Source organism: Myodes glareolus, chromosome 5 (genome assembly GCF_982192425.1).
Source record: "Myodes glareolus chromosome 5, mMyoGla1.1, whole genome shotgun sequence".
NCBI lineage: Eukaryota > Metazoa > Chordata > Mammalia > Rodentia > Cricetidae > Myodes > Myodes glareolus.
This window is the reverse complement of record NC_142030.1, coordinates 84,791,852-84,803,986: the sequence shown is the minus strand read 5'-3', so window position 1 is coordinate 84,803,986 and position 12,135 is coordinate 84,791,852. Positions and strand designations below refer to the sequence as shown.

Genomic DNA, 12,135 nt, shown 5'->3' with positions numbered 1-12,135 from the left:
TGTAGGTGAATGGTTCAAAGAACATTTTTTTCTTGATCCTGGAGTTAAAATTACCTATGGCTTCCTTTTGAAGAAAGACCAAACATCCCTCAATAAATCAAGTACAGGGCACTTTTATCTGTTAGCTCTGTTGTAGTAAAGCTAACCTAGATGTTCTCCTAAACGTTTACTCTCATAACAAAAGCCTTTGCAGCTGTCTGAGAGTTGCCAGTGAGCAGGAAGCCGAGCCATGGAGCTGTGTTATATGCAAATGTGTGACAGAAAGGGATGGATGGAAACAGAGTTCTGGGAAATGTATTTCAGAGACACTTAAAGCCACAGGAATGTTTGCATTTAAGGTCTGCCTTATTTCAATCATTCTGAGTGAGGAGGCTCACTCTGCAAACCATGAACAACTCCGAGTCCTGCTCGTTCAAGAATGTGTAGGCTGAGAGGCAGGTTTTGAAGGGAGACTGTTGCCTAACATAGGGAATGTCCCTGTGGCTGGGCCCAAAAGCAGCTGTCCTTGGGTGAGCCCTGCCAAGTACATTCGACGGTTGTTGTTCCCAGGCTTCTGGAACCACGTAAAGCAAAGCCTGGGTACCAAATCACAGAAGAATGGGCGACAATGGGAAACACGCGTTTTTGTCATCACCGCTCAATGCAGTTCAAAGCAGTGAGAGTTTCACTTTTATTGGAAGTAGGCTGAGATTAGGAAAATCATATTTACTTCAGAATCAAAATTTTCATGGTGTGAATCAAACACTACAGAGCATAAATCCAGCGGGAAATTGACTAATCAGTCACTGGGAGGATCAGGAAAGTAGGACAGGTGAATCAATACTTTCTGTTGATGCTGCTAGAAACCCAAGAAGTCCCAACAGTCCCTGTCATCAGCTGCAGCATCACCGCCATCAACTCTATAAAACAACAACAGAAACCAGTGTTCACAGGAAAACAGCTCAAAACGTAACAATAGGCAAGGTTATTTTTCTGGAAAGGACTCCCAGAGCTGGAGAAATAACCACAACTGTGGACAACTGAAATTATACAAATTGAAAAGCTCTTTACAGCACAGGAAGCATGAATGAAGAACCCCCAGAGTGGGAGAAATCTAGCATCTACACCAGACATGTATTAATATCCAGAACTATAAATAGCTACAAAGATTAAAGTCCAAAAGACCCCACAGCCAACAAATAAATGAATGAACTTACCTGAAAGTTCTCCAAAGAACAATCACAAATGGTAATTAAATATGTTTAAAAGTGTTCCATACCCTTAGCCACAGGGAAAATGTGAACTGAAACTACTTTGAGATTCCATCTTACCACAGTCAAGGATGCAGAAAAGAGGGCATTATTCCCTGCTGGTCAAAGTGTGGACTGGCGCAGCCACTGTGGAAACCAGTGTAGAGGCTTCTCACAAATGAAACAGAATTACCCTAGTGCTCCACTCTGGCAGGGAGACTCTGCATCCTGCCAGAGAAACACTTGCACATCCACTGGAAATGAATTGGAAATGAAGCCAGCCTCGATGCCCTTCCGGTGATGAATGAATTATGAAAACGCTGTAATAAAAGCAATGCAATTTTACCCAACGACAAAGAAAACTGGAGTCGTGCCATTCACAGGAAAATGGATGGAACTGAAGAGTATTGGATCAAGCAAAGTAACTTTAGGCCCAGAAAGAGAAACGCTGCATGCTCTCTCTCATGTGTGGCTCCTAGCTTTTAATTGTTATGTATGTGTACTGGTGGGTCATGAGTGGGGCTAGAGGTCAGGAAACTAGAAAGGGACCCGGAAAGGGATACAAAGACTTGAGAGCAGGGGGTGGGAGGGTGAAAGAACACATGTGATATGCCATGGAAAGAAAGGTGACTACTGTGTGTAAGAGTATACGTGTGGTGTGATCACATGGGGATCCTAGCACATGTATGTATCTCCACATATGCATGTGACTACATGTATTTTATACATATACATGTATATAACCAGTATGCATGTGGATGTACTATAGCATGGAGAAAGGAGAACAATGGAGGGTAAATATTGGGTGATGAGGAAGGATTGAATGCAAGTGATGAGCACCCAGATAACAAAAGCAGATATAAAACAATTGTTTTTCTAGTTTTCTGTCATAACTTTTCCATTTTTATTCCTTTAGTAGTGGATACATGCAGAAAAATGTATTTGATATTGAAAGTATAAAATCCAATGTGAAGTTCTGCAGCTTCAGAATGGCTATTCTGACCATTTAGAAGGCCACTGAGGTATGCAGACTTTGGATCTGTTTAATTTTGGTGTGTAATTTCTGCTTGTTAGTTCTTTATAGTAAAGTTTTAATTAATATTTTTTTTTAAAGTGTGCTATCAGCAGTTATTTGTGTGGCTTGGGAGACCAGAGGCCTTTGGTTTATTTTGGGCTATTTTTGTGAAGCCTGTGCATGTGGTACTTACGGGGGATTTCAGTCTTACAGAAGTGCTTTCTTTTAATAGGCTTGCTTCTACCAGGGAACAATAGAAGGTTTAGAACAGCTTGAAGCCTGCCTAATTTGTGGGCACATCTTCCTATGGTGGTTTGGAAGATGGCAAGAAGGAGTTGCATGCTTGCTTGGCAAACAGAGAGTATGAAAGTCAGACTTTATTTCGTCTTGTCACATGGCCCATTAACTAATAATAGCAGGTACTTACCTGGCGCTAGGCACATTTCAGCTGTAATCTTCACCATGAGCCTGTAGGATAGAGACAAGCTCTCATTTTACAGATTAGTTCAAGCCTCCTGGGTAGAACAAATCATCAGCTGAAGCCCTAAATTGTACAAAATAAAAGTCGAAGTCTTCTTTCGAAGTTCAGGTTCCTGCCTAGACACGACATAATGCATTTCATTTATTCGTAGTACCGACCTGGCACCGCAGCGAGACCTCAGTCAGGATCTCTCCCTGTCCTCAGAATCCTAATGACTTCAACGCCCTCTAGTTCTGTCTCTGTGCACCTTGACCGGTGCTCCTCAATCACCGCAGCTGATACTAATTCTAATAATGACAACATGGCTGCACGGAGCTGCCTTCTGGGGCTCTTTCCTTCTCTGCTCAAGAGGAAAGAGGACCCACTGCACAGCAGTCTCATAAGGAGTTAAGTAGGGGCAGGTTTGACAGCTGATTTAAGTGACAGTCGCTTGTCATTTCCGGATGCCCTTTGTCCTCTTGGTGACCACAGGAGCCACATGAGAGGCCGCTTGCAGGAGCTTTTCTGTCGCTCCTTGTAAACACAGACCAGATGTGTTTTTCACATGCGCTGTCCCAGGGCCGCAATTCCTCTGGGCTGAAAGTGGGCTGGCTGCGTTCTCTTTATACCAGAGCCCAATGTCTGCACACAGCTGTGCTGGAGACACTGTGACCCTTAGCGCCACGTGGCCCTGAGACTAGATTTAATAGAAACTCACCACTCTGAGTGAAATTGAGCTTAAATGTGTGGTACTTTAATAATTTACTAATTGTTGTTTCTATGCAAATAAATATGAACTGCTGGGAACAAATCCCAGAAGTGTTCCCATTTGTCTTCCATTTTTCTGTGAGGTGAGTGGTTGTGTCTCAGTTGCCTATTACCACACAGCAAAACCCTGGGAACCCTTAGGTTGTTGCTTTAGGAGTTTGTAAAGATTGGTGGCTCCTTTCTTGGTTTCACTTGGGTCATTATCTGACTGAACCCAGCAGGCAAGGCGACTGGAGGCCAGGCTCAGCCAGCATGGTTATGCATCTCTCTCTCTCTCTCTCTCTCTCTCTCACGTGCTAATTTTACTACAGACTTCTTTGCTTTATGGCAGGCTTTGAGCCGCCTTCTCGGAGCTGCAAGGCTCTGGTGTCTAACCTGAAGGTGGTACAACATCGTGTTCATGGTGTTCTGTTGGGTAGGGCAGATCACAAGCCCAGCACAAATTCAAGAGGAAGAGAGACTCCACCCCTCGGGGAGTGACTGCAGCTGAGCAGCAGGCCAGTCAATGCATGAAACCCTTCATCCTAACGTGAACTGCAAAACAGGCAATCTAAACGGAAAGGTGCACTACTTGTGACGACGATGTTAGACTTTCCATATAAGGTGAGAGTTGCCTTCCAGAAATCATTTGGAGCAATTTATAAGGCTAAATCTTTAGATCATCCAGCGTTAAGTATTTTGACTATCTTGCTTGTACATGGATTTGTGTGTATGCACCTATGTACATGTATCACTGCAGAACATTAAACTATTCTTAAGGAAGGTCAATAGCTGGGTTGTTTAAATATTTTCCCTAAACATACGCTAGTACCTTTGGGGTTACCTCCCCAGACCAGCTTATAGTCTGTAGCTTTAGAAACTCAGAAGCTTAATTTTTTTTCTTTAGGAGTTCCTATTGTCCTTTATACAAAAATCTCTTTGAAGACGTTGTCATCTCATTGAGATGCAAAAAGAAAGGTGTCTGTTTGTGTGCTCCACATACAGAAATCTATCATCTGGAATTTTTGCTGAACGCAACCTTGAATATTGAGAGGAAGCCAGAGATTAAGACTAGGTCAGCTGGAGAGCTGGAAGGTGTGTATCTTGAGTAAAATGGGACTCTGCTCATGACAAGTGCCAGCTGAACAGCAGTGACATGCCCCTCATTCCCTTATCCAGGGAACACTGCTCACCCCTTCGCTAAGTCTATTCAAGGTGGCGCATGTTGTGAAAGCAAAATTCCTAAAAAGAGAAAAAGGTATTTCACCAACTGATTACATTCCAAAGAGAGGAAACAGAGAGCAGAGAAATGATGTGTGGGAGGAACAGCAGGGCTGAGACCGACGGGGACAAAGCAGGAAAGGGACTGTGGGGCTGAGAACTGAGGAGAGATGAAGGCCAGGATAAATAGTAAAAGTAGAAGGCTGGCTCAAACTCTAATCTGTTGCTGTGCTGGCAACGTGGATGCGTCTGAGCAGAGGGGAAGGAGAAGCAAGAGATTGAGCTTAGGAAGGAGCAGGGAAGAGAGAGGAGGCAGGAAACAGGGAAAACCCTTCTGTAGATACATGGCTGACACCTGAGACTGGGGATCTGGGGGGACTAGAGGAAGCAATGGTTCATGGGAGAGAATCCAATGATTGGTCGTATGACAGACAGCACAGTATTGTGGAAAAACTGCTAACATGAAAAGACAGGGGGATTTTTCTGGAATAATGGTACTTGGGAAGGACAGATTTCTTCTAGATTTAAAGTTTATCTCTACATTTTTAGCTTATGTTGTTAATACATATATTTTATTTATATTATACTCTAATATCATTATGCATATTTAAAAACATACATAAGATACAGCCACCACAGCATAGGCACTGTACAAATAAAAGATGCAATGTTTTCACCTCATAGATGCTTTTGCACACAGGTCCATCTCACTGTGGGGGTCCTTACATTTAGGCATCATCACTGTTGGATGTCACCACAAGTCCTGGAAGGAAAGTGCTTCTTCTTTCAGGCTCGAAGAACAATTTTCTTACTATCTTAGGTTCTGTCTAGGAAATGTCTTGACTTGAAGCATATCTTCATAAAAAGTAGTGACGCTAAATGATTCAGGCAAAAGATGTAATTCATCACAAAGTTCTCCAACTGTGCTTACAAGTTACTTCAGTTACCTGTAAAATCACAGTAAAACAAAACAGACAAAAAACCACCAAGCAACCAAACAACAACAAAGTCAATCTCAGACAGGAGAACAAGCGTATTTCAATTTTATTTGTTATGGTTGGGTCATGTTTTAAACAAGCATTCATCACATGATTTCTCTAAATCCATAACTGAAGGACCAAAGTTTACTTCTCATTGTCGCACACAATTAGATCCATGTGTGTGTGTGTGTGTGTGTGAGCAGTGTGTGTGTGTGTGTGTGTGAGCAGTGTGTGTGTGTGTTTGAGTGGTGTGTGTGTGTGTGTGTGTGAGCGGTGTGTGTGTGTGTGTGAGCAGTGTGTGTGTGTTTGAGCGGTGTGTGTCAGCGGTGTGTGTGTGTGTGTGTGTGTGTGTGAGCGGTGTGTGTGTGTGAGAGAGAGTGGTGTGTGTGTGTGCATGTGTGTGTGCCCTGGGGTACTTGGGGTGTGTGTGGGGGTGCGTGGTTATGGGGGTTGGGTGTATATGTGTGTGTGGTATGTGGGTGTATGTGTGTGTATGGGGTGCTTTAGTGTATGGTGTGTATGTACATATGTTCCCATGTTTGGGTGCACATATAAATGTGCGCACATACATATATAAGCAAGAGATTGGCATACAGTGTCTTTTTCACTATTTACTTTTTATAATGAGTCAAGGTCTCTCACTTGAAGCCAGAACTCACCGACCCTAGCGATTTAGTCATCTGGCTCCGTGACCAATGCTACGTCTACTTCTGAGACCTAGGACTGCAGGCAGGCGCCACACTCCCCTGGCACTTATGAGAGTAATGGGTGCCCAAACTCCATTTCTCACACCCATCCAGTAATGCTTACCTAGGGAGCATCTGTCTCTCAAGGCCCCATTAGAATCTTTCACTGTATGATAAAGGAATCAAAACTGAGCTGACCATGATCAGACACACGGAAACCCAGAGTTCAGGAGACTGAGGGAGGAAGTCCATGTGATTTTTGAGGCCAGCTTGGTCTCCTGAGACACTGTCTAAAAACAAAACAAAACAAAACAACAAAAACAAACAAAACCCACCTTTTCTGTGAAATAAAAAGAGGAAGGTGAAAATTGTACTGGCTACTAAGTATTTTCTCTGCATTGTACAGGAAAGAGTTTAAGGCGAAGGTAGCTTCGGGAGTTTTTCTACAACACAGTGTTCTCTGTCTGGAAGATGCTTTGCTAATCCCGAGGCTGTCACCCGTGGCACAGAGACACATTTCTGTGAATGGCTCACAGAAGCAAACCGTGATGCAGGGGAAACCCCTGTGAAGGTCTATAAGGCGATGAGGGAAATCCTTTCCACAGTCCCTGTGGGCTCCGAGCTGTAAGTTAGTAACTCTAGCAATGTAAAACTGTCGCCCACACAGGGCCACGTGGTTGCTCATCTTGTTCTGCTCCTTCCTCAGAGGAGCGGCAGGCAGGCCCTTAGATGAGTCTTTCCAGGGCTGGGGGCGGCATCCGGCTCCACATTTCCACTCGAGGGCCAGCCTTCTCATGACGGCTGGGGCTGTAGGTTCCTTGAGTTGCCCTTTTGTTGGAGGCCATCAGAGAAGCAACAACTGCGAGAAAGAGGATGAATAACAGGGCCAAGGTCCCTGAGCCGACGGCAGTGAAAATGCCCACGAGCCAGTTGTCAGCCAGCTGCAAGATCGAAGGGATGATGGTATGAGTTCCAGAGCAAAGGTGCACATGAGGACAGTGGGACCACCCTGGGACGAAGACCAAGGCGATGGAGCTGGTGCCTCTCACTAGTGTAACAAGACCAAGGCATTCCAGACTTTTCTTATTCCTAAATCATGCGCAAATGGTGACCTACCTAGCCTCCAAGGTCTGCTTCGAGAAAATGTGTGTGAAATATCTGTATTTACTCAGCCTTGTCATCTCAGTGACTAAAGTCCTGCATTTAAAGGGAAAAAGATGAACCCATATACATGCAAAGTCATCCTAAATTTATAGGACACCATCATTCAGGATTTGTTCCTTTCTTTGTCCAAACTTATATAATTGCTTTAAAGTTTTTGGGGGGAAAAGAAAGCAGATTAAATTATCTGGGTCTCGTGAAACAGATCCCTAGAGAAGGAAGATTGGTGGGCTACTTCCAAAGGCAGCTTCCACAGTCATTTTGATTCTGATGTGATGTAACAAGTGATGTTTGTATAATCAACTGCGGTCCATGCTGAACCCAGACACTAAGCAACAGAAAGCATCCGGTAGAGCCTTCTCTGGAAGCAATGGAGCCTAGTGTCCTCCACAGTAAGAGCCCTCTTGGGAAGCAATGGAGCCTGGTGTCCTCCACAGGAAGAGCCCTCTTGGGAAGCAATGGAGCCTGGTGTCCTCCACAGGAAGAGCCCTCTCAGGAAGCAGTGGAACCCCGAGACCTCCCACAGCTTTATTATACTCAGAAGTTGGTATAATGTCCATCGCAGTGTTTGTCTCTTCGACAAAGCTGCAACCTATTGATTTAGCACTAGGTAACAGGAATCTGCAATTGAGCCGCAGAGAGACACCAAGGAGAGCGGCAGTACTCTGCAGATTGTTTAAATGATGTGCTCAGAGCAATATTTCTGATAGCACAAAAGGAGGAGGGAGTTGTTTTGTCTTAATAGTTTTCTATTCACTCATTAGCATATATCAGTTATGTGGGCTTCTGTGGAGCTAGAATATAAAAAAGAAAAAGATATCGAAGCTGAATCTAGATCTCAGTTTCTGTGGACAGGAGAAGAGAACCATGTTCACACATATATACATATAATTGCAGAATGTTGCAAATGTGTATTACAAGTGTCATGACTATTGAGTATATCCTCTATGGAGTAAATGTGAAGTGAAGCATATGATTGTTCTCTGAAGGGTGAGGGAGTATCCAGCTATTTAAGCAAGGAATTCACTCAAATTCACTCAAATGAAACCATTTGAATAAATTTTTAAAAGGGAAACTTAAAAACTCTTTAGAATTGAAGAGCCTCCAGTGAGAGCAAAAGTTGTACATAAAGGTACGTCAGAATTGGTGAAAGATGAAACTACAAAGATAAATCCTCTCAAGCAATCCAAATGTCACCCAAATTCAGGGTTTGTCCTGGGGTCACAGCAGAAGCACCAATGAATGACCTTGGCTTCTCTGGGTCAGGCCGCATTGTGTCTGCTTGACTCCCATAATGAAGGAGGGGACATGGGAGAGAGAGTAAAGGAAGGGAAGACACAACATGGAAGGAAAGATTCCATTAGTAATGGCAGCACGTGACCCTGCTGTAAGCTTAGTGAAAAAATAAGAGGTGAGGTAAAAGGATGAGAGAGGGGAGCCAAGGAGGTAAAATCAGAAGCACTCCCCAGCGTGCAAGCATTGGCAGTATTTTCTGCAGCGGTAAGACAAAGCGCCCTTGTTCTAAGCTGTTGAGTGAGGGTCTGCACCCAGTTGTGTCTTTTAGGGGAGTAAATGGTCGTTGTTCTGGATGAACGCCACAGGAGTGCTCATTCCCACTCAGGTTGCAGGCAAATCGGTTGGCTTGGGTTTCTTCAGTTTTCTGAATGTCTCTAGATCCTTTTGTGTCATGATGGAGACTGGTTTACACTGAAAGAAGATCACCTAGACCTAACACATTATAGGGAGAGGCCGCAGGAAACAATGCTGAGACCTCTTAGTGCCTGCACTTCTGCTTCCCTTACCTTGGGATCTGTGAGGAATCAGAGCCTTGCCTGTAGTTCTCTCAGCAGCCTGAGAAATGAGGTGAGGGTGTCAAGAGCTGAACCCTGGCTCCCCCTCTGCCACTCTTGGCTGAACACTGATATGGTTAAGAGTTTGGAGAAAGAAGTCAGGGTTTGATTCCTGGCTCAGCCTCTTATTTGTGTGACTATCAGCCATTAATCTCACAGCTGGAGAGTTACTTATTCGCCACTAAAGCTGGGCATTGCTATCTACTTAAAATGATGGGATTAAGTGAAATGCAAAGAGTCTAAACTCTACAAAGCATGGGTATGTGTTCTTAACACGTAATATTGTCAGGAGGCGTTAATAAACTACAGACCACAATCTCCAGTTCTAGTGACATAAAAAATAAACGTGAGTGCCATACCCCTTGACCGAGAAGACCATCTAGAAAGCTGAGTTGTCATTCTAGGCCTCCTGTAAATTTTCTGATGAAAGAATCCCCCTGACTCTGTCAAATAGCAACATTTAGCATGGGGCCGAAGTGAATGGCATTTTTAAGTTGCCTCAAAGGCTTTCTACTTTTTAGTTTCCGTGATTGAAAGGCTACCCTTTGCTCTGTTATTCTCCAATCATTCTTTACAAATAAAGATCCCGAGTGGATCTTCTGATAACTCAAATTGCAATAGCGTGTGAACGCATGATGGAACAGTCGAAGGACTGGACTAGAATCCCAGAGACAGGGCATGTTCTAACACTGCTTGTCAACATTTCCTAGAAATGGTATATCCAGGTTAAGAGAAGTCAACTACATAAGATTATTTTTCTAAAAGATTTTTATCAATCTATATTCAATTCTCAAGTTAATATCTTTAGAGTGTGCATATTATATATGACTAAACTCTGATTATATTGCACTCTCTACCTTCAGAACAAAATAGACAGATGTTTCATTTCATCCTGAATTTTTTGGCTTAGTTATGACCAAAGCACCTTGGAGAACATGAAACAGCACATGTTAGACGGAGCCTTGAAAACTTATGAAGCCATAAAGGATTTGTATGAAAACTTAATCTCATACTTCTAAGGCTCTGGAGGGAAAAACTTGCAAACTTTAATTTCAAGTGAGGAGATTCATAAATGGATGTTGCCACCACAAAGGTCATTCTCTCAAACTGGATCATATGAAAATGATGCCAGGAATCCTCCCTTCTTCCTTGGCCCAACTTTACCCTCACCTCTCACCTGAGATTTGCCATGTAGGGCAGTGATGGCTTGTGGGTTTGCCCCTTTCGCCTTGCATAGCCAGTGAATAGTGAGGGTTTTTTTTTAATAGGTGCTATAGTTAAAAGGGGTTGCATTATTTGGCTTCTAGAAAATGTTACAGAATGCTCCCCAGGAGCAGTCTATGGTGGACAACAGGCAACAGAAGAGGGCTGAGACTTATGGAGTCCTTCAAATTATTCTTGAAATTCAGTTACATGTCAGCTAGGTGGGAGCACACAGAAAGAGCTGAAGAGGGGAAGTTAAAACATCACTTGATCAAAGATGATGTTACAGTTCCTAGCCATGAGTTTTGGTGTGTGTGATGTGTGTATTTAAATGTTGCATGAATAACTAGAAAATATTATGAGAATTGGTGATTAATATAAAAATTATTTTCAACATGTGTTTCCAAACACCAGTCAGAATATTTATCTGTATCTTCTTATCAAAGGCAATAGGAAGGCATCGCCTCAACTCTCTTGCCAAATTAAAATAAAGAGATGAGAATCCAGCTTTAAGACTCAAGAGAGAGCAGTTCTTGGGAATCCCTCTTGCAACAATTAGATCCTCACTCTATGGATGGTCAAACACTCCCACGCAGACCCAAGTCCTTGAACTGTATCTTATCCACGAGTTGCTAGAGACAGGCGTTTCCATAGCAATGCTGACTGTGTGCCAGAACTTTGTTTTTTAAATTATTATTGTGACAGCTGCCAATTTTTAACCATAATTATACTGTTCATTTTACAGTTTGGCGGGGTGGGGGGGGGGAGCGGAATGGGGAGAATGTGCTTAAAGTTTAAAGGAGGAGACTTGGGAACTGTCCTTGAACAGCGTGGAGGGGGTTCAGCCTGATGTCCCTTTTACAGAATAGAAGACTCAAGAAATAGTAGAAACAGCGGCCTCAGAGACCCTGCACCCCTCTCCCCAGGAGCAGTCTACGGTGGACAACAGGCAGTAGAAGAGGGCCGAGACTTAAACTGTGCCCACACCTTCATTAGGGTCCTTAAAACTCAGAGCTCTCCCTGGGATTGTTGAGAACGTCTAAGTGGTGAGGGTCCCCATCCCCACAGCACTGTGTGAGAATGGAATTGGCAGTCTTCGAAGTCCCTCCCGAAAATTTCAAGTCTTTCTCATTAACTCCCACCGCATCACAATTCTTCCCAGTTCCTCTGTTTGAAATCAAGACTATCCAGGAGAAAAAGCCCCACAAGGTTGAGATGGGACAGGGGAGAGAGACACAAGCTGCAAGGTAGAAGCCTTCCCACGCGTGTTCAGGCCAGGCTCTGCAGAAGGGTCTGTAATGGAGCCGTATGGAAACACGGGAATTAAATGCGAAAACAAGAGCTGATCTAGCATAAAATTACAGTAGCCTTACACATCCATTAGCCCAACTATGGCTTGTTTTGTCTTGTTCACTTTCAGGAAAAGAGCCCACATTTCTTCCTGAACTCAGCGAAGCAAGATTGTGTATGGGCTTGCCGTGTGCTTGGGACTGTCTGGAGGTACAGAGATGAGCACTATGACGGAAGCTCTTGTGTTGCTCCCTGCCTCTTTTCTCCTTCAAAAACCAGATTTTAAGCAAAAT

General features: G+C 43.6%; 1 protein-coding gene and 1 long non-coding RNA gene across 2 annotated transcripts in view; both read right to left on the bottom strand.

The window, feature by feature from the left end:
* Nucleotides 1-678: 678 nt before the first annotated feature.
* On the bottom strand, nt 679-2,916 carry LOC125398329 (uncharacterized). Its single transcript, XR_007231357.2, has 3 exons — nt 2,672-2,916; nt 1,311-1,549; nt 679-899 (listed from the first exon to the last, which is right to left on the bottom strand). It is a non-coding gene; the product is annotated as an uncharacterized LOC125398329 (long non-coding RNA).
* A 2,782-nt stretch (nt 2,917-5,698) lies between these two features.
* The window catches only part of LOC125398242 (protein crumbs homolog 1), a 43,765-nt gene continuing 37,328 nt past the window's right edge, over nt 5,699-12,135 (bottom strand). The window contains exon 7 of the mRNA XM_087906651.1: nt 5,699-7,279. Coding sequence (XP_087762777.1) covers nt 7,064-7,279 — 216 coding nt within the window. The 3' untranslated portion in view covers nt 5,699-7,063. The remainder of the gene's footprint in view (nt 7,280-12,135) is intronic.